Source organism: Aspergillus luchuensis, chromosome 2 (genome assembly GCF_016861625.1).
Source record: "Aspergillus luchuensis IFO 4308 DNA, chromosome 2, nearly complete sequence".
Lineage (NCBI taxonomy): Eukaryota > Fungi > Ascomycota > Eurotiomycetes > Eurotiales > Aspergillaceae > Aspergillus > Aspergillus luchuensis.
Window position 1 is genome coordinate 509,491 of NC_054850.1, and position 25,860 is coordinate 535,350.

The 25,860-nt window shown below is 48.0% G+C and overlaps 9 protein-coding genes across 9 annotated transcripts; 5 read left to right on the forward strand and 4 right to left on the reverse strand.

Annotated features, from left to right (window-relative positions):
* Nucleotides 1-1,057: 1,057 nt before the first annotated feature.
* AKAW2_20183S (serine/threonine-protein kinase) lies at nucleotides 1,058-2,482 on the forward strand (the record flags this gene model as incomplete). Its single annotated transcript, XM_041684867.1, has 4 exons — nucleotides 1,058-1,525; nucleotides 1,588-1,718; nucleotides 1,777-1,793; nucleotides 1,845-2,482. The coding sequence occupies 4 exons, from the start codon at nucleotides 1,058-1,060 to the stop codon at nucleotides 2,480-2,482; spliced, it is 1,254 nt and encodes a 417-aa protein (XP_041539009.1).
* A 1,154-nt stretch (nucleotides 2,483-3,636) lies between these two features.
* Nucleotides 3,637-5,398, forward strand: ERG11_1 (cytochrome P450; the record flags this gene model as incomplete). Its single annotated transcript, XM_041684869.1, has 4 exons — nucleotides 3,637-3,882; nucleotides 3,947-4,144; nucleotides 4,194-5,252; nucleotides 5,327-5,398. 4 exons carry the CDS (start codon nucleotides 3,637-3,639, stop codon nucleotides 5,396-5,398), a joined length of 1,575 nt encoding a protein of 524 aa, XP_041539010.1.
* Nucleotides 5,399-5,885: 487 nt separating this feature from the next.
* AKAW2_20185A (mitochondrial 37S ribosomal protein mS41) lies at nucleotides 5,886-6,602 on the reverse strand (the record flags this gene model as incomplete). The annotated part of the gene is made up of 1 exon (XM_041684870.1): nucleotides 5,886-6,602. The coding sequence occupies one exon, from the start codon at nucleotides 6,600-6,602 to the stop codon at nucleotides 5,886-5,888; it is 717 nt and encodes a 238-aa protein (XP_041539011.1).
* A 454-nt stretch (nucleotides 6,603-7,056) lies between these two features.
* On the forward strand, nucleotides 7,057-8,399 carry kin28 (TFIIH complex serine/threonine-protein kinase subunit KIN28; the record flags this gene model as incomplete). Its single annotated transcript, XM_041684871.1, has 2 exons — nucleotides 7,057-7,255; nucleotides 7,378-8,399. The coding sequence occupies 2 exons, from the start codon at nucleotides 7,057-7,059 to the stop codon at nucleotides 8,397-8,399; spliced, it is 1,221 nt and encodes a 406-aa protein (XP_041539012.1).
* A 2,845-nt stretch (nucleotides 8,400-11,244) lies between these two features.
* Nucleotides 11,245-14,156, forward strand: AKAW2_20187S (putative kinesin family protein (KipA); the record flags this gene model as incomplete). Its single annotated transcript, XM_041684872.1, has 2 exons — nucleotides 11,245-12,013; nucleotides 12,085-14,156. The coding sequence occupies 2 exons, from the start codon at nucleotides 11,245-11,247 to the stop codon at nucleotides 14,154-14,156; spliced, it is 2,841 nt and encodes a 946-aa protein (XP_041539013.1).
* A 1,234-nt stretch (nucleotides 14,157-15,390) lies between these two features.
* Nucleotides 15,391-16,677, reverse strand: DGA1 (diacylglycerol acyltransferase type 2A; the record flags this gene model as incomplete). The annotated part of the gene is made up of 2 exons (XM_041684873.1): nucleotides 15,391-16,417; nucleotides 16,478-16,677. The coding sequence occupies 2 exons, from the start codon at nucleotides 16,675-16,677 to the stop codon at nucleotides 15,391-15,393; spliced, it is 1,227 nt and encodes a 408-aa protein (XP_041539014.1).
* Nucleotides 16,678-17,579: 902 nt separating this feature from the next.
* Nucleotides 17,580-18,592, reverse strand: pxr1 (telomerase inhibitor/ribosome biogenesis protein PXR1; the record flags this gene model as incomplete). Its single annotated transcript, XM_041684874.1, has 3 exons — nucleotides 17,580-17,600; nucleotides 17,659-18,496; nucleotides 18,570-18,592. 3 exons carry the CDS (start codon nucleotides 18,590-18,592, stop codon nucleotides 17,580-17,582), a joined length of 882 nt encoding a protein of 293 aa, XP_041539015.1.
* Nucleotides 18,593-19,445: 853 nt separating this feature from the next.
* On the forward strand, nucleotides 19,446-23,070 carry INP52 (SacI domain and endonuclease/exonuclease/phosphatase family protein; the record flags this gene model as incomplete). Its single annotated transcript, XM_041684875.1, has 7 exons — nucleotides 19,446-19,776; nucleotides 19,836-20,040; nucleotides 20,094-21,723; nucleotides 21,771-22,070; nucleotides 22,120-22,229; nucleotides 22,278-22,603; nucleotides 22,688-23,070. The coding sequence occupies 7 exons, from the start codon at nucleotides 19,446-19,448 to the stop codon at nucleotides 23,068-23,070; spliced, it is 3,285 nt and encodes a 1,094-aa protein (XP_041539016.1).
* Nucleotides 23,071-23,720: 650 nt separating this feature from the next.
* Nucleotides 23,721-25,845, reverse strand: AKAW2_20191A (uncharacterized protein; the record flags this gene model as incomplete). The annotated part of the gene is made up of 4 exons (XM_041684876.1): nucleotides 23,721-23,869; nucleotides 23,983-24,295; nucleotides 24,366-25,785; nucleotides 25,841-25,845. 4 exons carry the CDS (start codon nucleotides 25,843-25,845, stop codon nucleotides 23,721-23,723), a joined length of 1,887 nt encoding a protein of 628 aa, XP_041539017.1.
* Between the last annotated feature and the right edge of the window lie 15 nt (nucleotides 25,846-25,860).

The window sequence follows — 25,860 nt, forward strand, 5'->3', positions numbered from 1 at the left end:
CCAAATCTAGGTTTTCCAGTGAAATTACTTTTTCGGTTCTCTTGCTGCCCCTTTGATTTGCTCGCCCGTATTTTCTCCAGTGTTCATACATACCCTCTTGACCTTCTCCACTTGAGCATTTCTCCCCTAGCTTCGAAGCATAGGAGAGACCTGGCGATATCTGCAGTGCTATTACTCTGGTTGCTATGCCTTATTTGACTTTTGAGCCGTGCAAGCCAAGCTGATTTTGTGACTATTGGTACTTGCCAGGATGTGAATAGGCAATAAAATGGCACCACAGAACGAAAAAAGCTCCCTCAAGCGTGGCAGAGTATGTTATTACCATCAATTCGCTTGTGACTAATTGGACTGACGATGGCGTAAACATCTAGGCCTCCGCCGATAATGATTCACAAGACCTTAAAAAGCCACGACGCTCCGAGAGGAACAATCCCCAAAGCAAAGCACAGGCTTTAGACGATCAGTCCTATTTGCCTACACCCATGACCCAACAAGATTCAACTGCCACAGACATCGAAAAGGAGACGACTGCTACACCAGATGAGCCTGGCCGGAAATTACATCGGCGGACACCTTCAGATTCGGAACTCCCTCAAGATAGTTCATCACCTCCTAGCGATACACAAGCCCTTTCTCAATTCGTTTACCCCCCTAGAGCATTTGCCGATGAAGTCGAAGACGAAGCTGCAGAGGGAGTCTGGGGATACCTTCTTCCGCTTGATGATAAGGTCCGCCGTCCTCTGGTACTGAGGAAACGCGGAGGATGCGAGGAGCGCAAATCCGCAGCATCTACGACCAACCCCAAGAAAACGAGTGCGGGTTCCGTTAGTAAACAAAAGAATTCACCTAGCGGCTACCTAATAGGCCGACATCCTGAATGCGGTAGGTATCCAGATCATGTTGTCTTACAAACAATTAACGAAGCTTACCAGACCTGGTGATAAACATTCCTACTGTGTCGAATCGACATGCTTTGGTATTTTCCGAAAATAGGAAAGGCGATGCCGTTGCCTTTCTCCAGGATCTCTCCACTAATGGTACTTTTGTCAATGATGCAATGGTGGGCCAAAATAAACACCGTGAACTTGAAGATGGCGATGAGGTCACCATCCTAGATGAAGCACGTTTTGTTTTCAGATATCCTCGGACACGAGACACCAATCGTTTCCGCCAACAATATAGGCTTCTGCAACAGCTTGGGAAAGGCCATTTCGCCACAGTCTACCTTTGCGTAGAACGGTCTACGGGGGCTCAGTATGCCGTGAAAGTTTTTGAGAAACGTTCTGGTGACTCGCAGCGCTCCCAGAACGAGGTTCTCCATCAGGAAATCGGTATCTTGAAGGGCGTCAGTCATCCGAATCTGCTTTGCCTCAGAGATACATTCGATGAAAGCGACGGCGTTTATCTTGTCCTGGAACTCGCTCCAGAAGGCGAATTGTTCAACTTGATTATCAGCCGGCAGAAATTCTCTGAAAGTGAGACTCGTTGCATCTTTATCCAATTGTTTGAGGGGCTGAAGTATTTGGTATGTTCTACCACCTCCATGTCCATTATTTTTCGATAGTAGCGACTAAAGCCGTGTGTTAGCACGATCGAGGTATCATTCATCGTGACATTAAACCTGAAAACATTCTGGTCGCAGACAAAGAGTTGACCGTGAAACTTGGTGATTTTGGGTTAGCCAAGATTATCGGTGAAGACTCGTTTACTACCACACTGTATGGCATGTACTCCCATATATTCTTGGTTTTTGTGCTAACGATTATATTTGGTAAGATGCGGCACACCAACCTGTGAGTCTTCTAATCCGCTCGAAAGCCAGATAATCAATACTGATTCTGTAGATGTCGCGCCAGAAATACTACAGGAGCGGCGCTATCGGAAATACACAAAGGCTGTGGATGTCTGGTCTCTCGGAGTCGTCTTATACATATGCCTTTGCGGTTTTCCCCCATTCTCTGACGAATTATACACACCTGAGCACCCGTACACTTTAGCACAGCAAATACAACAAGGGAGCTTCGACTATCCGTCTCCGTATTGGGACACTGTGGGTGATCTGGCATTGGATCTGATAGACCGAATGCTCACAGTTAACGTTGACGACCGAATTACGGTGGATGAATGCTTGGAGCACCCCTGGATTACAGGAAAGCAGCCTAGTGTTTCTGACAGCACAGACGGCCTGACTGGGGCCTTGGGAAAGCTAGACTTCTCAAAAAGAAAGCTAGCGCGCGAAAGGACACTTCTCAGCAATATCAATGATGTTGGCTACAGTGAACATGAGCAGAAAAGTGGTGCTCCTGTCAAAGTTTTCCACAAAAACAATGCTGGCAAACGTGTTCACAACCATCCAGCAAAGAATGCACAAGAGCGTGAAGTATCCCCTAACGAGAAAAGTGCCCCGAATAACTTCGTCAACCTTGGAGAACAAGGTGATCCAGTTTTGTTCGATGATAACCTGAGAAAGGGGCGTAACTGAAGAGAAGAAAGCCTTCTGCGACTGAAGATTCTCTGAAGCCATCGACTTGAGTATGTGGACCGTGGCAGAAACCAAGGTCGGTTTAAGTGTATTTCTCAGGGACTGTCGCTTCCTTGGCTGGGTGACATTAGCGCGCTTTACAAGTACTTGAGGGCATGGGCATAAAGTCTAGTCTACTCTCTAATCGACTTTTAATACTTAGAGTGATAATAGCCTGAGTTGACAGTCTACAGCATACATAGACTTGGGAGCTTCACCTCGTAAACGCACTAGCTATCAATTACTAGCCAGGGACACTTACAAGAGCGGCCCAATATCATACGATAGCTACTTTTACAATGAAACGTGCGAGTTAAATCCGAAAAGAACCAAGGAAGCGCCCCCTCAAAAGAGGGAGAAAAAGAGTTGATTTCATGTTGCTGCAAGGGAATGCTTCCTCAATAGACGGGCAATCCTACTTGTTTTGTATGCAAGACCTACCTGCATCGGTGGGTTGCGTATCCGGCACACACATTTACATAGTGAGTGTCGGGCTTGTTCTTTTTAAGAAGCAGAATGATTAGGACGAGTCATCTACTCCACAATGTATAGCATGGAGGGTAGGGTGAATCGGCGCCCTAGTACACTATGGGAACGTATGATAGTACTAGTATGGAGTACTATCACTAGTTAGATTCTAACTACTAATTAGGAGGTAACTGGGTAGCGAAATGCGTATTTCGTATTGTACGCGGTTCGGAGTACCAGGGGCAGGAACGGGCCTGGATCCACTCGGAGGAGCGGCTGGGTTAGTAAGTACCAGTACCTTTCAGACTTCTGGACTGTCCAGTTCCTGCTAGGGGAGGAGCCGCGGGCGCGGAGCCGTTCAGATTGGTACGCCCACCAAGAATCCGTGAGCGGGTCGAGGCTACTAGTAGTAGTACTTTACTAAGGGCGCTCACCTACTGGCAAGTGGCGTGCTGCCGTTTTTCTCTCTTGCTTGTACTTACCCAAAAGTGCACTTTCCTTCGCCGTTGCAAGCAATTCACACATCTGTCGCGCTTCCACGCCGAGGGCTAGGAAGGGGCCTCTGCTTGAATCATTCTTCCTTGTGAACATAACCAACGCACTCCAATTGTCTGTTCCGGTCATTCTGTTTCCGCTGTTGTCCCATAATGGGCCTGCTCGCGGTCGTTCTCGACAGCCTCTGCGAGCGCTGCTCGAACACGTCAATTCTAGTACTTCTGGGGATCGGACTGTCATCCCTGCTGGCTGTCTCCGTCATTCTCAATGTACTAAGACAGTTGTTATTCAAGAACCCCAATGAGCCCCCTCTGGTGTTTCACTGGTTTCCATTCATAGGTAGCACAATTAGCTATGGCATGGATCCTTATAAATTCTTCTTCGACTGTCGCGCAAAGGTATGGACTAGTAATATGAAAGTATCGATCTTTTGTTTTTATGCTGACTCGTGTCTACCTACAGTACGGCGATATCTTCACCTTCATTCTTCTCGGCAAAAAGACAACAGTTTATCTGGGAACCAGGGGCAATGATTTCATTTTAAACGGAAAGCTACGTGATGTCTGTGCTGAAGAAGTTTACTCCCCACTTACAACCCCTGTCTTTGGGCGTAACGTGGTGTATGATTGTCCCAATGCCAAACTTATGGAGCAGAAGAAGGTGAGCTTGAGCATGGAGAGAGTATTGACACGTATACTAATGATTGTAGTTTGTCAAATTCGGTCTCACATCAGATGCCCTGCGTTCGTACGTTCGTTTGATTACCAACGAGGTAGATGACTTTGTCGAGCATTCTGCGGCTTTCCAGGGATCAAGTGGCGTTTTTGACGTCTGCAAGACCATCGCAGAGATTACCATCTACACTGCGTCACGTTCTCTTCAAGGAAAGGAAGTCCGCAGTCGGTTTGATTCTACTTTCGCCGAACTATACCATGATCTTGACATGGGGTTTGCTCCTATCAACTTCATGCTCCCTTGGGCACCCCTTCCTCACAACCGGAAACGTGATGCTGCACAGAAAAAGATGACCGAAACCTATATGGAGATTGTCAAAGAACGCCGAACGGGTGGAAACAAGAAGGATTCTGAGGATATGGTCTGGAACCTCATGTCCTGCGTATACAAAGATGGCACTCCTGTTCCAGACGAGGAAATCGCACACATGATGATTGCCTTGCTTATGGCTGGCCAGCATTCTTCTTCATCGACAGCTTCATGGATAGTTTTGCACCTTGCAAGAAATCCAGAAATCATGGAAGAGTTATATGCCGAACAGATCCGTGTGCTTGGGTCAGATCTTCCACCTCTTACTTATGAAAATTTGCAGAAGCTTGACTTGCACGCTAAGGTCATCAAAGAGACACTACGAATTCACGCGCCGATCCATTCAATCATCCGCGCAGTCAAAAACCCAATGCCTGTGGATGGCACGCCATATGTTATCCCAACCAGTCACAATGTCCTTTCATCGCCTGGTGTTACCGCAAGATCAGAGGAATATTTCCCTAACCCTCTCAAATGGGATCCTCACCGCTGGGATGAGACTATTGCAGCCAATGCGAAAGAAGAAGATCAAATTGATTATGGATATGGTCTTGTCAGCAAAGGCACTAATAGCCCCTACCTTCCATTTGGTGCAGGACGTCACAGATGCATTGGTGAACAATTCGCCTACGTGCAACTTGGTGCAATTACCGCGGCTTTGGTGAGGTTATTCAAATTCCGCAACCTGCCAAACGTCAAGGATATTCCGGAAACAGACTACTCGGTAAGTCACGCCATCTTCAAAGCGATCATGCGTCGACCTTTCTGGCTACGATTGACAAGGCTGACCAATTCTAGTCTCTCTTCTCCAAGCCTGCTGGCAAGTCTATCATTCAATTTGAGAAGCGCGCTACCACCGTTAAATCATAACGACCTGCCTCTGTTACTGCATAGAAACCGCCTTTTGTGATTGTTCTCAAACCTCTTATGTAATATGATAGAAATGACTGAATAACAGTCTTTCATGGAATTGTTTTTATTTCGTTTCTCTCTTGGGGCTTTAATGGCCGGTTTCCTCTCATGTAATGTCTGCTTGTACAGTACTTCAATCCAATGTCTTGATCTAGGGTTGACTATGAGTGAGGATTGTATTCTGGGTACGCGATTTGCTCGCATTTGAAGAGGCCTTAATGTATCTATAGCCAATCTAACTGTCCCATACAGGCGTTATATGGGACAGCCATTCTACCACAAATATAATACTTTTCCTGAACGCGATGGAAAACAGTGTCAACAATCGGAATAACCGTTGATCTATGAGAAATATAATACATGTGACATGACTGCAATATAAGCGCCCTTTAAGATACAACAGAGGTGGGAAAGACAAGTATGTGTGTGTTCTGTGTCGTGGTCCTTAGTTTCCCTTCTTCCTCTCTTCACTTCGCTTCTTAGCCCGAACTTCAGCACGTCTCCTTTCACCACCGTCCACCTTGTGGCCGAGCTTGTCCTCCCACATGCCCTCCTCGACTTTGATTAGGGCTGCACTACCATTTGTTCCTTTGATCGGTTGAAGATACGGGCCGCTGATAGCAGAACCGGCAGTGATTTTCATGCGCGCAAACTTCTTGAGGGGTTTCGTGGGATCATGGGTGTATTCAGAAGCATCCGGCGGAATGTTGACGATGACTCTTTTCATCCCTGGAGATAAAGTAGCCGAGGAATTCAAAGGGTTCGATGTCTCCTTGTTCAATGTCGGAACTTCAACAACTCGAAGCTGCGCAACGCCATCGACCACGTTCTCCAGGTCTCCACCAGGCCCATAGATGCCCTGCCTGAACTTGTCCATCTTGCGAAGCAGGTAACGTCGCTGGCGTGCTGGCTCAATGCCTAGATCCCGAAGTTCAGAGGAGCTGGAAGTGAATAGCTTATCCCAGGAAGGTAGCTTGCTCGCATGTTTGTGCATCCCACGCCCGATCAACTTAAGAAAGGTCTCGACATCAGGAACAAAGGGAGTGGGTGACGGCGGAGAAGGGGCGCCCGTGTTCTTATGAAAACTTCGTATGAACTGTTTGCTTATCGTGAAGGATCTCATCACTTGCAAGGGCAAGCGGTGCGAGCTGCGCGTCGCCATTTTGTCGTCGGGGTTTCTTCAGGACAACCGATGCGGTCTCGGAGATGTGGATTGAAAAGTGTCGACAATTCTTTGAAAAACACGAGATCTGGGAGGGTACGGAATTGAAATAAGAAAATATCGGGCCCCTTCCCCGTCGCTGATAATCGTCCGGAATCGGTAGCGTAGTTAGAGTTAGATGCCTTCGCTGTCGGTCCCGACTATCCTGGAGAAAAGTTCGGCGGGATGCGCAGTTCCGGGGCAAGTCCCGGGATCAACAAAACTCCGAACTTTGATCCTAGCTTCATATATACTCAAGGCAACTTGTGCCATATCTTGCCAACCAGACCAACATTATTGGCTGTTAACTTTCACTGCCCATCAGTCTTCACTCTCTGGCATGCTGCTGCTGCTGCGTCGGTGATACTAATCATTCTCTCCCTATCCATTGGGTTTGAGGGCATATAAGCAGACGATGGCGGTTTCGCCTTTGGTCCCCCACGCTTCATCAGTTGCAGCTTCAAGCTCAAATGCAGGCAATAAGTTCGAGAATGACTCTGGCACCAACTCACCTAACAAGACGAAGCGCTCATCGTCGCCCCAGCGCATGAAGAACCCTGACCGTGAAATCACGGAGCAACTTAACGACGATGTGAGGCACAAGTACATAAAAGGTACTGACTCCCCATCACTTGCCTTAACTCCTTTGTCAAACATATTCTGTCATTTTCATAAGTCTTTTCCTTACTATCTCAGTGGTGCCAGCATTACGATACTAATCATAGCCAACTCACAGATAAGAAGTTGGGTGAGGGAACTTATGCCGTAGTGTTTCTCGGACACCTCCGCACCGACCCATCGTCATTTGTTGCAATAAAGAAGATCAAGGTCAATGCTGAATACAAGGATGGGCTTTCTATGGACGCTATCCGAGAGGTAAAATATCTCCAAGAGCTTTCTCATCCAAATATAATTGCACTCCACGATGTGTTCTCGTCCAAGGATCAAAACCTCAATCTGGTCCTCGAATACCTGCCACGCGGTGATCTTGAGATGCTCATCAGGGATAGCAATATCCATTACGGTGCCGCCGATGTTAAAGCCTGGATGGGCATGCTTGCCAGGGGTGTTTGGTTCTGTCATGAGAATTACATTCTGCACCGAGATATCAAACCAAACAATCTTCTAGTCGCCGCTGACGGCGAGGTCAAGCTGGCAGATTTCGGTTTGGCCAGGTCCTTCGCCGACCCATACTTGAATATGACACACCAGGTGATCACACGCTGGTATCGACCTCCCGAGCTACTTTTCGGTGCGCGACAGTATTCTGGAGCTGTCGACGTTTGGTCCATGGGAATGGTTTTTGCTGAACTCCTTCTACGGGTTCCATTTGTCGCAGGGAATTCAGACTTGGATCAAATCTCCAAGATTTGCGAAGCCTTCGGGACACCAACTGAGGAGAACTGGCCAGGCGTGACTAGATTGCCAAATTACATACCTGCCGATCCGAATCATATTGTGCCTTTACAAGGTCGAGATTTCTTTCTCCGGCAGTTTCCCACGGCTGGGCCTGTTGGGGCAGATTTGCTCATGTCGATGTGTACCCTGGATCCCAGAAAACGAGGCACCGCCTGCCAAATCCTACAACACGGCTGGTGGCTTGCTGAACCGAAGCCAACTAAGAAACAAGATCTTCCTAGAAAAGTTGGCGGAACCAAAAAGATGGGCGATGATTTAACGAGGCGAGGTGGGGAGCTTGACGATACTTCCTTCAAAAATGCCGCTCGACAATTGGATTTTGGCGCGGCAAGGGACTGATAAACGCATGTGCGTCTTCTCTTCCCAGTCGCACACGGTCATACTTGCATTTTCCTGGTACTTTAGTATACTGTGCCATACCATTGGTCAAAGATCAGAAGGTTCGGGGAAAATCTAACATAAGTTCATCGGGAATTCTGAGTCATACAGAGTTCAAGGATGAGCAACAATATATGTCAGGTATCCTCAGGCATATAGAAATTCATCCGACGCAGAAGAAGGGCTGATCTCCCGCAGTGTCGACCTGTGCCACGCCATCAAGGAAGGGACATGGCAATCGGCCCATCATTGGTGAACTTCATCTCTTGAGATAAGACCCGCTCATCGACAGTGTGGATTGCGCCCAGATATGCGGGTGAGATTAGCGACAAAGGTAACTGAGTGATTATCGCAAATCAATGCGGGCTCAAATCAAGAGTTGCAAGTTCAGCAGAAAGTTGTTGTCGAATTAACACCAGCCGCTCAATGGTTCGCGGATTCGTGTGATCGTCAATACCTTAACAGTTGTGGAGTCGGAACCATCATGACTCGAAGGGGTCAGCCGTATTATTCCACATAGGTCTCAGACAAGGAGAAATTCCCCAGAATTCTTGTGTGCATGTGTTCGTCCAACGGGCTCTGCGGCTAGAAGGGTTGACGCTTGTGTATGCTGTTTTCTTGGCATCGTATGTGCGGAAACGCAAGCAGGATCGCTCAGTAGCAGGGATCGACATTGATACCTTCTTGGAGAAATTGATCGACAAAGCCCACCCCCTATCGTGGGAACATAAGTGTTCTGTACTGCACACTGAATCTGATGGAAATTATTGTATCCTGCAGGACACATGTAAATATTATTCAGCCGCCTTTGGATCGGGCAAGGGAATTAGCCACCTCATTCTTTCGAGACAAGTATTTGAAGGGAATATGGGGGGAGTATTAATAAATAATATGAAGTGAAATGCGCTTTGGTCAGTGGATGGCTGCTACAAATGATAAAGACCACAAAGCCCCTTACGGAGGTTTAATTAAACATTAAAAGAGGGCCTCCGTCTGTTAGCGTCTGGTCCCTCCTACAGTATTCCCACTTGAGAGGGGTTTTAAAAATGAGACAGCAACTGATGCTCGGTCTCCTTTACCAACTAGGTACACAGCACAGACATTGTACCTCTATTCGCATTGTCACTGCTTAACTTCGAGATGACAGAACAGTGCCTCATCCGATAATATTGCCCTTTGGGAATTCAGGGACCGTGTTGCGGAATAATCAGTGAAAACAGTTCAATGGGAAGGTAATTGTTTCATTGCGCTAAGTATGTCATAATTTGTGGTGTTGAAAGAAAGTACTTGGAACTGCCGCATATGGAGTTCCAAACTGCACATTTGGGCAACACATCTACTTTAGTTTGTTTTTGGTGTGACACTGGTACTGGATGGGTATTGATGTCGAATACAACAGTATGGTTTACCAGGGAAATTTTCGAGTTAATCTTAAGATACTTAAGCCCTAGCACTAGATAAAACATCGTCCGGTAATTGAGTTTCTACTAAAATCCCCCGTCCGAGTGCCTAGGCACCTTGGGTATAGATCCATAATTTACTGTAAGTTTCCAGGTAGTACCGTATAGGAGGTATCCTATACAAAGTTCCCGCATATTTTTGTTGGATCCCTGATTAGCTTAGTTTTTTTTTTTTTTTTTTTTTGGCCGGTATCTCAGGCTCCAGAAAGGTCCACCGTCCGAGAGGGGTTAAACTGCACCACATAGGGGTTGTATACTGGGGTTACATGCTATACGGTACCGGTGGAAGCAACAGTCAACTCATTGGTGCCGGTAATGATTTCAACTACTACCAGCATCATCACACTGTACGACGGTATAGTACAAGTAGTAAATGAATAAATAAAAATTAATTATTTTGCTCTAACCAGGAAGTGGGTGAGTTGCTACTACTACTTACTACTACGCCCCTCATAACCTGACTCCCGGCCTTTTACCCGTCCCGTGCGGCACTAAAGATTGAAAGGACCAACCCTTGGAGCCTCCTTCAACCCAACGCCTCGCGTTCGAGGCGGATTGCGGCGTACGGGGTATCCTGCCTATCTGAAGCGATTGATTACTTGTCTAGCCATTCTCTGGGTCCATGTCTGATTTGCACACAGGCCCTCTTCTCAAGTATTAACGTTCCCGATCAGCGCCCTCTCCTCAAACGCCATCCATCACTTGGCAGTGCTGGTCTGCAGTTCGCTGTTGTCGTAATAAGAAAGAAGCCTGTTCAAACCTGCCAGGGCTGAAACGGGATAATTGACGTCGGCCCATAACCTACACACGTGCCCAACGCTGCAAGAGACCCAGCCAGCAAGGGCTTTCGGACACATCTGTGTCGTGCGCAAAGGTTGGCGCTTGTTTACGTTACAGTCCCCTTATCTCAGCCCGCAACATCCTACTAGTCTTTGGACGATTTGCGGAAACGTCCGACTTGAGAATCGGCCTTCGACAGACGGAACTGCCTCATACTAAATCAAGGTGAGTCTCGATAGCTCGGACCTTGACAGCCGAATTTACCTGTTATCGTTGTACTGCCCCCCTGTCTCTTCACATATCAAACAAGCTCCTTTCCACAGAGGCACAAACGCGTAACAAAGTGTTGCGCTCCAATCTGAAAGCCAGTCATCTGGTGATGTTGTTGCATGTTTTGATAGCCTCTTATTGCCAGGTCTAACAGGTTCATATCTTCTAATATAGGCGCGAATTCGGACTCTAACCGGACCCATACGGATGGCCGCCGCAAGAAACACCGATTGATAAGTCCATGTGCCAACACCGCATGGTATAATAAGCCTCATATAATAGACAGTCACTTGAGAATGTCGACCTTACCGCCGTCGTCGCGGACGGCCTCTAACTCTTCGGCTGGACCCTGTCCTCAATTCCCAGCTCCTAGATCACGGAAAAGCCTACCTGTTGCATCTGACACGTCAAGGGCACCGTCCCCATCCCAAACGTCCCTCAAGACGCGCACCCCTTCTAGCCCTAGATCAAGTCTTGGACGAAACCTCCTGTCTAATTCGATGACCAATACCAGCACATCGCGGACCGTTGCCGGTAGCCGGGTTCCGAGTAGCCCCGATAAATCGCTCCGACGAACCATCAGCATTGCAGCGTTTCCTCAGCCACCTAGATCAGGGAGCCGCCCTTCTACTGCGTCTTCACTATCGGGAATACAGGGCGTCCATCCATCTGGGAGTGTTAAGGCCAGGAAAAGCTCGAGACTAAGTACAGGAACCACCAGTAGTTACCGGAGTTCTAAAACCGCATCGTTGCTGAGTGGCGCTGGGGATGCGAAATCCATTTCGACTACTGAAGCGCGAGATGCGGAAGGCTCCCCTTCACAAAGCAGAAGCTCATCTGCGCAAGGATCTTACTCAACTAGTGCAACTACGTTTGAAGATGCCGATGAAGGCGTACCGAAATCAAACTCTAGGCCGAAAGAGACAAAGGGGAATGTCATCGTGAGCGTCCGAGTACGCCCTGATGTGAATGGTGCCGAAACCGCAAAGACCCCTGAATGGTCAGTAGATGGGAGGCACGGCCTCATCTCTTATAACGGAAAGGAGGGCGGCGATTATTCGTTTGGTAAGGATATCCTTCGTATTCTCTTTGGGCACAGCAAGGTATACGTGGCTTACGCTTCTCTATCTCGTTAGATAACGTGTTCTCCCCTCATGAACATAACGCGAAGATTTACGACTCTGCAGCGAAACGTCTAGTGAGGCGGGTAATGGAAGGATATCATGGTACAGTCTTCGCTTACGGCATGACTGGTACTGGCAAGACGTTCTCCATGCAAGGAACTGCAACCTCCCCGGGAGTGATACCGTTGGCAATAACAGACATATTCTCCTTCATTAGGGAAACACCACATCGAGAGTTCTTGTTGCGTGTCAGCTATCTGGAGATATACAATGAGAAAATTCACGATCTGCTGTCAGCCTCGGTATCTGGCGGAACCGCTGCCCCTCAACAGGAGGAAATCAAGCTCCGCGAAGACAGCAAACGTGGTGTATATGCCACGCCACTGAAAGAAGAGATTGTTCAAAGCCCGACACAGCTTCTCCGTGTGATCGCGAGGGGCGACCATGCTAGGCGGACTGGTAGCACGCAGTTTAACGCTCGCAGCTCTCGAAGTCACGCGGTTGTCCAAATTGTTGTCGAGAGCAGGGAACGAGTGCCTGCCGGAGCTTCTCAAGATAGACGGTCAGGCTTGGTCCCAGGTGGAGTCCGAGTGTCGACGCTGAGTCTAATCGATCTTGCTGGTTCAGAGCGCGCTGCTGAGGACAAGGAACGGCGTACGGAAGGTGCCCATATTAACAAAAGCTTGCTTACTTTGGGAACTATTATCTCTAAACTGTCGGAGGCAAGAGATAAGACCGGGAACCCAACTGATAAAGAGGGGAAACACCTTCCATATCGGGACAGCAAACTCACGAGATTACTGCAGCCTGCTTTGTCAGGGAACTCACTGGTCAGTATTCTTTGCACGGTTCAGCTAGGAGGGACAGCTAAGTCTCATTCCGGCGAAACGCTCAACACCTTGAAGTTCGCAGCTCGAGCCAAGAACAGCATTGTCAGCCATGCTAAACGCGCGGAGGAAGCATTTGGTAGTGGTGGAGGTGATGCTGGAAGCAGAGTTCTCCTGGAGCGGTACCGTATGGAGATTCAGACGCTCCGTAACCAGTTAGAGAGTCAGACCAAGGCCCAAGCTGAGAAGGAGCTGAAGCTGGAAGAGCAGCAGCTCGAAAAAGAAGCACAGGCACGCCACGAAGAGCAAATGCTTGAAATGCAACTGGCTCGGACGGCATTAAAGGAAAGGATCGAGCATTTGAATCGTTTGATTCTATGTTCAAAGTCTACTGGTGTAAATACCTATGGAAGCATATCCGCTCTTGGTCGCCTTTCAAGGATGTCGGCTACCGAAACTGGGTCTCGATCCTTGCGTTCGTCACTCAGCCAGTCTACATTAGGCGCATATGGGCACTCGTCGCTCCGACCAGTCTCCTTTCTTTCTGTTAACAGCAGTGATTACCCTGGTAATCAACCGTTCTCAAATGGTCATCTTGGGAATGAAGATGAGGATGATTTTATTGGCGAATTCGCGGATGGAAAAGCAAGCGCCCAAAGACAAATCGCAGCCCTTCAGGCCGACCTTAACGACAAAAATCGTTATATCTCTACGCTAGAGCGGCGGCTTCTGCAAGCACGACGGTCCAGTCATTCCCGCATGTCCATAGGTGTGAAGGCTGGGGGCACTACTTCTGACGCCCCTGATGTACTAGCTCTTTTACGGAAGAAAGACATGGAGATCAATGAGCTTCGTCTACAACTAGACGATAAGGACCGGATGCTTGCTGCCCTTCGTTCTGCTGCTCGACACCGAGATCTTGCCCATTCAGCAGCCGACTCCTTCGTGTCAGACACAAAAGAGAGACCCGGGCGTCAGGAACATCAATCCGATGGCGATGACTCAGCGGCTTATGACTCGGCCGTTGGTCTCTGTTCACCACTCAAAGAGGAAGAAACGGAAGAAAAGAGGCGTGGCATGGACGACGTGTCACGCATTTTGGACGAGATGTTACAGGACCGCCTTGAGAGTGGGCACCTCATCAAGGGCTCTCGTGGGAGTGTTCGCGTTGCCGCAGAAAGTAGGCGGGCATCTGAATCTATGACCGGCTTGCCAGGGTTGAGCACGGGCACTACGGATTTGGCAAGCTCTGGCTGAGGCCAGCAATCTTGAATTACGTCCTCTGTTCTCAATTCGGCCCGTCTTTTCGCAGGACACTCTTTCCTCTTCATGTCTATTATAATTCTGCTCAGGGCAGGCAGTATGTCTGTGGTTTGACTGCCTTTCCGCCACGCGCCATTCAGCACACAATCTCTGGCTCTTGGTTCTCACCTCTTCCGCCTTGCCTTACCTCGCACCCTCTTCGTTGTCATTCCACGTTTCTTTCTATAATACCCTTTTTGTGTGGACTGATCTAGATACCCGGTTTCCCTTGCTCTTTTCTGGCTTCGTCTTGTGCTTCCTTTTCATCCATTTCTCTGTCTTAGTATTCCTGTTACGCTTGCCTGGTGGTAGGCATGTTGATTGGTAATGACATAATGAAAATACGTTGAGAGGGTAGAAGGACATAACCATTCCTTTCCAAACCTTTATTCCCAATGGTCTGTAGTGGAGAATCCTAATCCGGTCCCTAAGAGGTTCCGCCTGGACATATATTCCTAGGGAAGTGTTGCTTGGGACCGTGTCATAGCAACCAATAGTGGTCATTATATCGTGGAATGGGGATGGTGACTTGGGATCTTTGTTTCTTGAATCTGGTTCTAGGTGGATTAGGTCTAACTGTTGGAATGTACCTGGGCCTTTAGTTGAACAGGTGTTGATACAGCTAGTTGACTTTTGTGGTCAAAGCATACCTTTCCTGCCAACGGACTTCTCTGCGGCAGGAGGAGTAGTAGGGTGTATCCAGCATGCAATCATGCGGTATTTAGATGAATACTATATAAAATTACATTCTCCTAACAAAACACTGCTGGTCGGCTTGTAAGTGAAATCAACAGCCTAGTACTGAGATTTTAAGATTTGGTGCATTCCAACTAAAACCCTGATAGGACCTAGACAGGTCTAGATGGGTACACGTTTGGAGCCCTCTGGTTTCTAAATATATATCAGCACTGGCCCCAGAGCTAACTCAGAATTGACTATTCTATGTAGATATACGTCAATGATCAATAGTAATCGCATTTTTATACCTTCTATAATGATAATAATAATAGATATAGTCAGAGATATAGTCGGACCTTGAGCCTAACTCCGTTCTCACTTGAAACCTTATGTGCCTAATAACCTAAATATCTAGACACAAGTATGTATAAGCATATGTATAAAGATTAAAGATAAAGATACAGAACAAACCCCCTCCTTTGTCTCCGATAGATTTCGTTGCTAGCGTTCGTCAAGCAACGATTTCGATCTCCGATGTCCTATCCTTTGCATATTTATCTTTCCACTCTTCCCATATTCTTTCTAATTCCTGCACGTACAAGGAATGGAGATGGTTTATATAATCATCGTCGATCTTCCCCCTATCGCGCTGCTGTACAACATGGATTGGACGACCGACAACAATGTTGAGTGGCCGACGATATGGCATCAAACCGACGTCATAGTTGAACACGCCACGGGCATGGAATAACGGGATAGTGAATCCCAAAGTGTGTTTGACCAGCATCTGCAATTTGTGTATAAGAGGATGGTTTTCAGAGCGCACTTGTTCATAGAGATCATTTTCACCAAAGGCCAGTACAGGCACAAGATCGGCGCCAGTGTGGATTGCCAGCTTGATAAAACCTTTACGCCTCTTGAGTACAAGGCGCAATGTATGCGGAAGAGCATCAAGAGACTCGCGAGCACCACCTATGACGATAGTTATAGCACGTCCCATTCCTTCCCCATCAATGCCGCCCTTTGATAGCAGGTTCTCGCATGACTCGCGCGAGACACTGGCAATCCCCATGCCTAGCGCATATTCCCTGTAGAAGGGAATTCGGAAATTTGAATCAAGCGTAAGCAAGGTGTTGGTGATACCAGGGAAGAGTCTTGCAAAACCAAGAGCCTCGGTAGCAAACGCTGCAAAAGCGCCATGAGAGATGATTCCATGCGGATGATAACCAAAAATATACTTCCGGGTTGGGAGGAGAGGTTCTGACCGATGCAAGCGGGCCGGGAAATACGATGCATATATTGACCACACGCCGAGTGAACGTAAGAAGTCACACCTACCGCTCAAATCACCCGACGTGGCTGCCGTTGAAAAAAGGGATATATAGATAAGGTAAGGCAGTATGATAGGCCAGAACAAGGGGATTGCACACACGAAGAAAAATGCTGTTAACAGGATCGCTATGGTCAGAGTATGGCATAACACCACCAGAGTCTGTAAGCGCCTTTCGAGTCCAACATTGAGTGGGGCCCAACGGATACTAGAAGAGCGCTTGTTAGAGACCGAGACTCGAGGGGGAAATCTCGCATGGGATATCTACCTTGGCCCCCTTGACTCCTGCATGGTTTCTTGGGCTGCTTGGGGAGCAGCACCATCAGACATTACGGACGACCTTGCCTTGTATGGCAAACTGGCTCGTTTCCAGAGCCCTTTGAGAGACCCTTCAGTAGCTGTAGGTTGTAGCGCTGCATTTTCCTGGCCAGATGGAACAAGGCCTGGTGGTGTATCGGAGGGCGACATCCGGTTGACCGGATGCGTAGAAAATAGACCAGAGCGAGTCCGAGACACCGCTTCTGAAATATTTATCTGGGGTTGGATGATGAACACGTCAAAAGAATCCGAACTTGTTTTGACTGGGCTTCAATTGTGGGCTTATCACCTGAGTACCAGGTAATGATTGAGAGCCAAATAATTCGATAGCGCCCAAGACAGCGAATATATCCCAAAAGCCTTGGAGCTAGCGGCTAGAAGATGCAGATGCTTCGTCGAAGTGTGAGACCGTGAGAGACTACGTAACAACTAGGTTGCTGCCAGGACGGGGTTGGTTTCTAGGCTGTGGGTCCGTGGGCAGGCACCCCACGTCATTTTCCCTTACTGTGTATACTTAAGTAGCGACTAGTAGGACCAATAAGTACCCAGGTACTGTTCAAATTTAATTGGCTATCTACTGTGTACTTCATAGTCACCTTAGCTTTGGTGGTATATTTGTGTCTTTGTAGCTGTTTTGATAGCCTAACAGCATCTCATAGAGAGAGGTTCAATTCTATATATTTTTTATAAGATTGATTATCAATGAAAAGTGAGTACGTCCGGATAGGGGACGGATTGATAATACTCCGTACATGGTATGCGCATGCCATATTCCCGCTCCCTCACCACAAAGAAAAGGCCTGTGCCTAGAATATTTAGGCTCTGGTGCAACATATTTTGCTTGATGCGAACCCTGCGCCTCATAATCTATGACGGCACAGCACCTGGCCTGAATCACCAAAGACTCCCGTCTACCTATATGTATTACATGCAAGTATGTGTCGTGTCAAGGGTCGTCATGGACGATTGTAGGAAATTGCCGAAACAAACCAGTAAGGAGTATATCTATGTCTATAAGTCTAGGGTATGTCATGAAAGAGATATATGCGGCGCTATGATTTGACCATGAATATCTATAACACATTAGCTTCTGCGATCTGAAAATACAACAATAAAATGTTCGGTTCTCACCTCGTTGAGAGACTTCTCGTCCATGAGAGCCGCTTTCTTCTGCGCAATATTTCGGCCTCTAAAAACGTGTCTCCCCATCGGACGGCGCTCCCTCGACGGACCTTTAGAAGCTGTTGAAGAGCTTTCTTCATCATCTCTTGGGGCTTTACTCTTTTCCTCTGCTGACTTCTTGCTCGTATCTCCGGAGTCGGTGGACTCAGGCCCGTCAGTGTGTTTCCTTTTTCTGTCCTTCTTCTCCCGATGGCTCTTGGATTTCGATTTTTTCTTCTTGATGCTTTGGTGATCGCTTTGGTCTTCAACATTGCCTGAACCTGAACCCTCCACGCCATCAGAGCTCACTTGATCTTTATCCGGCGCAGGTAACGTAGCAGAAAGTCCGTCCTCTTGCTTGTCTTTTTTGGTTCCTTGCGGCTCCTTAGTAACAATGGGGGTCATTTTTTCCTGAGCTAGCAAACCGCCACTTATGAATGTGACTGCTTGCCATTTCGTGGCAGCATATCGAGCCAGTTTTACGTTGTCGCGCTTCTGCTGCTCGACCTGCAAATCCGCGTCTGACTTGCCGTTTAGCCGGCCAAGAAGTCCCTTGAATGCATCAAGTCCAGTGGGCTCATTTAAAGGATCACGTTTAGGCCGCGCCCCTAGGCCCAGTGTATCATCCTTCAGGACAACCTTGATGTGAGATGCACTCGCTTGAGTAAACATTTCAGCATGTGCGGCATTGCGCGCCCCCAAGAAGCTCCCGGGCGTCCATCCTTGAGAGCTCAAGATCTTGTGTCCGAAACCGCTTGTTGACCGTGCCCAATTGGTATTATTGGGGTCATGGGAGATTTTGATTTTCCTAGGTCACTGCCTGGTCAGAACACCGCAAAGGTAGATAGTGGAGGACATAGAAATAATCCGTGAAAACATACTTGCGAGGTGCTGCAAGTCCCATTTGCTGCGATAGAGTAAGGCAGCGATTTCAAGAATTCAACAAAGGAGTGAAAGTGCACTTCGGTTTCCACTGCCCTATTTCACCTTTTAGTAGGTAAATTGGATTCCTAGGATTCTCTAGCCCCTTTTCACGGACTTTTATTCTCCTTTTCTATCGCCAAAGATTATGCAAAATTGTGCGGATTCGTAAGATTGAAAGCAAGGATGGTAATTAAGGGGAGTAAAACAGAGAAGTCATGACATTGATAATGATCGAGAAGAAACCTTGAAAAATTTCCTCCGGCGGCCTACCGTGACCGCTTACTTTATTCGGTGACTGTAGATGGTCTCGACCCGGGGCAAATGGATACTGCGGGGTTCCTCCGAATTCACATCCGCAATCTCTCGAAAAGATTCCGAAGCGCAAGTGTCACTAGGTGTCACTAGGTATCTCTGTCTTCTCAGTTGTTTAGAAGAAAGACCGTCGAAGTTGCTGTTCATATTAATTCACTGAGACTCATGATATGTAGAACAGCATATGGTCTCCTGTAGCCACTGAATTCCGTTCTCGTCAGCTTTCATGGCAGACACCTGTTGGCTATTGCATCCGTATCAGTATAGATTCTGCGTTACCTGCAAAGTAGGCAAGATTCGGTCGTAAAATACCAATGTAGTCTCAATGCAAAATTTGCATTATTGCTGTACTTCTCACAACACTTCTTGCTAGCCCTCGCTCATGCAAACTTAAGACCGCGCCGCAATGCTGGTAGCAAGAGTGCCAAGCTTTGAGTGCCAACCGAAGCGTGTGCTGCAATCTGGACTTAAGTTGAGCGCTCCATCATGAGGACCGAGGAGGATCCGGTCATAAGTTAACAATGTCCGGGCTACGCATTTATACTCAAAATTATCCATATCGTACTATTGCATTAGCCACATCTGAATACGTACTTATCTTTCGCCATAGCTTGGCAGGAGCGGATGTCAACACTGCGTCTCATCTCAAGACTCCGCCGCGCTGCTTGGTTGAATTTGCTCCCCTATCATCTGTGGACCTGAAAGGCTATAGGGTCATTGGTGATGGACATGGGACTCTCGGATTGGTTACACTAGATAATGAGGTCTTTCTGTGCGTGGTCACTGGCTCCTCCAAGGCCGCATCCATCAGGCCTGGAGAGACTGTCCTGAGAATACACAGTGTGGATTTCTGTAAGCCCCCAACGGACCCTGTTGGTCACTGTCGTGCAGAAATTGACCTTAAAGAGAAGTCTGCCTGAATCATTCGAAATACGATGACAGAGTTGACTACGAATTGGAGTCCTCCATCGCTGGTCAGGACCTCGACCATGACTTTAACTTTGAGAGCAAAGAGACGAATCCAGACTTTCCCTTCCTAGCTCTAAAGAAGCTTTTAAGTGACGGCAGCTTCTACTACAGCTGTGAGTTCAATCTTACTGATCGATTGCAGGACCGGTGAGTTAACCAACCCCTTTCTGCCAAACGGCACCGTAACTGATGAACTCTAGCTCAGACGAAACGGGAATTTTTGACATAGAGTCTCTTGATCGAGACATGCTGTGGAATTCGTACATGATACACCCACTTCTCCTTTTTAGAAATCAGCTTTCTTCGGTTGAAAAGCAGCATCTCGACTCCTCTCAAATTCTGACGTGCGTCATACGGGGATACTGTGGGACATTGACTGTTCCTGCCTCTACTCAACTCTTGCCTGGTACCCGCAAAACGCACCTTCCGTCTTCATTAACAATAATATCGCGCCAGTCGTCTCGGCGTGCTGGTACGAGATTCAATGCTCGAGGCATCGATGACGATGGTCACGTCGCCAATTTCGTGGAAACAGAGACCATACTCTGGATTCCACCTGACATTGTTTTTTCCTATGTTCAGGTTCGTGGCTCAGTGCCTATATTCTGGGAGCAGGCCACAGGATTCCTTCCTGGTCAGCAAAAGATCGAGATAACCAGATCTGTTGAGGCAACGAAGCATGCCTTCGATAAACATTTCAGATCTCTTGAACTAGATTATGGAGCAATTCATGTGGTTAACCTTCTCAGTGAATTGAAGCCCGGTGAATATAGTCTCACGACTAGGTTCCGGAACCACTTACAGAATAGCCCACTCAATAAGCATTCATCGGATCACACTCTGCTGCAGGTAACAGAGTTCGATTTCCATGCGGAAGCGCGAGGGCCATTGGGATATGGAGCTAGCGCTCAGATAAGGCAGGAAATCTTCGACTCTTTACAAGGATTCGCATATTTTCAATCCGGCGAAATTGGACCGGTAGCTCTATATGACAAGCACCATGCGTCAAGAAATGCTCCCGTAATCCTGCAACAAGAGGGGGTTTTCAGAACAAATTGCCTGGATTGTCTCGACAGAACTAACCTAGTACAAACAATCATCAGTTCAATGGCGCTTGAAATATTCTTCAGTCAACAAGGAGGAACGATTAGCCCCGATTTGCAACTGCGCCACTCGACTCTCTGGGCAGATAATGGAGATGCCCTATCAAAAATGTACGCTGGAACTGGTGCTCTGAAAAGCTCATTCACAAGACACGGGAAAATGTCCATTGCTGGGGCACTCGCCGATGCGCGCAAAACAGCTACCCGGATTTATGTCAACAACTTCGCGGACAAGGCCCGTCAAAACACAATTGATCTTCTATTGGGACGGTTGACAGACCAAGTTCCAGTACATCTTTACGACCCGATCAATGATCTCGTGTTAGAGGAACTAAGTCAACGCTCTGAGGAATTTTCTTATTCTAAATCTGTCACGGTTTGGACGGGAACATTTAATGTCAATGGGCGCCATGAAGGACCCGATGGTGATTTGAGGGCATGGTTATTCCCAAAGCACGATTCTCAGGGCGAGGACCCCCTGATTTACGCCGTCGGTTTTCAAGAAATCGTCACGTTAAGTCCACAGCAGATAATGTCCACAGACCCTACCACCCGTAAGGCGTGGGAGATTGCAGTACACACCTGCCTCAACAAACGTGCAGATGCCATGGGCACTCCCAAGTATGTCCTCTTGCGAAGTGGCCAACTTGTGGGCTCTGCTTTAATGATATATGCGAGAGAAGATGCTTTAAGCGATATAAAAAATGTTGAGGGAAACGTTAAAAAGGTATGAACCATCAGTACTCTGTGAGACAATTCAGCTGACCCGCATAGACGGGCCTTTCGGGAATGGCTGGTAATAAAGGAGGCTGTGCCATCCGCTTTGAATATTCTAACACTCGACTTTGCTTCGTTACCGCCCATCTTGCTGCTGGCTTTGCGAACTACGACGAGAGGAATAGAGACTATGAGACTATTCTTCGCGGTCTGAGGTTTTTAAGGAACAGATCAATCGAGGACCATGATGCTGTCATATGGCTAGGGGACTTCAATTATCGCATTGGTCTGAGTAATCAGAAAGCGAGGGAGCTTGTGCAGCAAGGAGATTTTCAGACGCTATACGATAATGATCAGGTTTGTGCTTCTCTTGCAAGGCTCGTGGACCTTCATTAACAAAGCGCAGTTGAACTTACAGATGGTGGCGGGTAGGGCTTTCCAATTCTACACGGAAGGGCCTATTAGCTTCCCGCCGACTTACAAATATAACATCGGTAGAAATGACTATGATAACTCGTAAGGGCCCCGTTGACGATATATTCGAAGGTAGCTAACCGCTTATAGGGAAAAGGCGCGTATTCCCGCATGGTGTGACCGGATTCTTTGGAGAGGAACCAATCTCCGACAAATAAATTATGGCTCTGCAGATCTCCGAATTTCGGATCATCGCCCAGTCTGGGCTGTGTTCACATGCATAATCAATGTTGTCGATGAGGCCCGAAAGAGCAAGATCCAGCAATCCCTATACAAAGAACGACAAAACAATCTCAGGCTCGGTGACATGACGACTCAGGTACAAAAAGTGGATGGTGAGTTGATAGCTTTTGAGCACATTGCTTCGGAACTTCCACCTGCTAGCTCTGAGCAATATAAATGGTGGTTAAACCATGGTATGTTAGGTTACAGAACCAATATCACGTACTCATCAATCCTTGACTGTTCTTCGAATAAATATACTGATCTATATGCTTAAGGCATCCCTGTGAAGTCGCAGTTAGCCCCCCCGGCCAAGGATTATGTGTTAAATATCCATCGGGACTCGAACCCCTTCTTATGTGACGGACCTGCTAATTGGTGTCCTACCCCTCTACTTGCCGAAAGCAACAGCAACACCAATGCGGAAAATCCTCGGTTGCCACCACGGCCTGATTCCAAGTCTTCCCTGCGGAAGAGGGACTCTTCAACGGAAAAGTGGCTCAAAGATGACCAATATGTTTTCGAGCAAAAGCGGAGAGACCTGGATTCTCCCAGTGTAAGCATTGAATCTCCGGAAAGAGGACCAAATACGAATACGAAAGACCTTCTTGGGGAGGCCATTAGCGATGACCTAAATTGGAGGCCGCTTACACCCGAGTGACACGTCCTGTGACTTCATTTGTAGGGCTGTGATAGTTAGATATCAGATTACTCGGCGCCCTTCATTGACTTGGTTTGTATTGCATCTAGACACCTGTAAGGTGGCTTGAAGATTGAAAGGTCTGGTAAATAAATAGACATGTTATATAACACTCGGTCACAAGCAATACTCTATGGGTATATGTACATGTTCGTATTCGATATAAGAAACATCTGATGGTAGAGTTCTAAAACAATGACATGGATAGCAGGTTACTGCCGAAGTAGACAAGGAAAGAGAAAGATTGGGGGATGGAAGGAGGCATGAAGAAAATGAAGTGAAGAGGTATCATCAGCCAACCCCAGGGGCATGAGAAACCAATCCCGAATAATCGAGAGGAAAAGCCATGCCCCGACTAAAGCAGACAAGAGTGAAGAAAGCTCGAGATTCACAACACATGTCACACAAAGTACTACTGTATGAGACAATGATCCGGTTAGTATTCCTGAACTTGGTGATGAGCTATGGTGTAATGAATGACACGTACCTCGTGTTAATATCTCCCGAATCGGGATGGAGCTGCTTCCTCAAAAATAGTCCAGTCCGATCGTATACACATATAGATAGACGGATTTGTGATATGTGAGTACAGACCGTAAACTCGAGAAACTTCACATGACACGGCAAGAGATTCCGTGATAGACTGCTTTAGGCTTTTTTCCCGTTTTTAAAGCCTTGTTTAGGCGCAAACGATTACCACCAACCATCCATAATGCAAGTGGGCCAGGGTCAGAGGCCTTGGTGCGTGATTTTTTGGAACCTATAAATTGATTAGTGGGACGTATGAGATCAGAAGAAGCATGTGTATGACGATAATCAAAGATTGGTTCATTATAACAGAAAATATGAAGGGGGGTTGGTTGGGTTTCGTACCTGCCGGCTCCGGCTTCTTTTTGGGCTCTTCAAGTACAATGACAGCTTCCTCAGAGGGCGCTTCTGGAACCTCGGGAGGCGGCGGCTCTTGAGGAACAGGTTCAGGTGGCGGGGCAGGTTCGGGGGTCTTTGGCTTCTCGGGTATAGGCCACATGTGCATCGTTATAGTCCAGTCGGGCTCAATGACCGTCTCCCAGACCTGGGGAAGAATTATATCACCATTGGGTCCTATCAAGTCATAGTGACCCTCGGCAACGTGAGGTCCGATTATCTCGATATGAAGAAAAGCTTGACGTATAAGTTCTTCCATTCCCTTAATGGATACTGTAGTCAGATATACAATCTTTCAAGACATATAGTGCATGGGGCGGGATGTGCATTACCTGCCAAGTGCAGCATAAGTCGAAAGGAAAACTGAATTTTCTTCCTATAGCATCCTTGAACTTTATAGGCTTTTTCTTCTCTGGAGGAGGTGGGCTTGCGGCTGCGGCTGCGGCTGCTGTCGCTGCGGCGACTGCCTCTGCCGCTGCTGCGTTCGCAGCCTCTGTTGCTGCTGCCGCTGCTTCTGCCGCCGCCGCTGCCGCCGCTTCTTCCGCCTCTTGCTTTGCTTTTGCGGCTTCTTCAGCAGCTTTTTGCTCGGCCTCTGCTCTAGCTCGCGCTGCAGCCTCCTCTGTGATCTTCTTTTCATATGCAGCTCGTTCCTCTCTGGCGGCTTGTTCTGCGGCCTCTTGTTCGATTGCGGCTTGTCGAGCAGCTTCCCGGGCTTCACGGGCCTCACGTTCGGTCCTTTCTTCCATTATCAACTTCTCCAACCTTGCGATAGCCTCATCCTTCACTGTATCAACAGGGGCGGGGGCGGGCGACTCGGGCGACTCGACTTGACTTGGAGAAGGCACGCGTGGATAGGGGTTGAAGTATGGAGGGATCATCCCAGGAACCATTGAATATGGTTCCCGATAAGGGTAATAACCCCCTGAGCCATAAGGGACCAGTTCGTGAGGGCTCAAAGGTGGCCCACCATATGGAGGGGGACCATGAGTCGACATATGAGACATTGCGCGCTGAGGTGGGTTGTTACCCTCTCCTCGGCCATGGGATGCTGTCGGAAGTTGGTGTGCATGATGACCGGGGTGATGCTCGTGAACGAAGAATGGGGGTATAGGAGGGCCATGAGGTTGCTGTAACTGAGCGCCATACCCGTAAACAGGGTGAGGGTACGCCGTCTGCTGGGGGGCTTGACCATTATGGCCTAGTCTGACAAGTTGGTCTGATGGAGAGGGGAAACCAGGTGGGTGCATGAACTGCCCGTGGGGCATACCAGGCCCGGTAGGATAAACGTATGACTGCCCAGGTGACGAACTGCGGGCGTAGCCCGGAACTTGAGGTACGGTTGACCAGTATCGTCTTTCTTGTGCTGTGTGACCATAAGGCCCTCCGTACTCATCCGCCGAGTCAGCGCTTTCAGGCGAATCTGGCGAAGGATGTCGGCGAGAACGACGGGTGTACGCGTCCCGTTCCTGAACCATATGTCGTCTTGCTGAGTGTCGGCGGCTTGTGGTCGAGGTCGGGCCACGTATCGTACTGTGAGGGCGAGGATGACGTGATGTCCGGGGCCGAGATGCTGAATCGGACGGCTTTAATTCGTCGGGATACGTGAGATGCGCCCATTCTTCATAAGGGTCATTGTAGCCGTGGCTTTCAGAGTCGGAAATTGGAGATACCTGTACTCCAGAGGAGTCCTCCTCATCAGTTATGGAGGAACGGTCTGAACCGTGTGCGCTAGGACCAATGGTAATATTGAGCCTGCAGGTAAGTTAGTTGGCGTGACTATCAGGTTTCATTGTGGGATGAGACACACGTCATGATGGATGCCAAGTA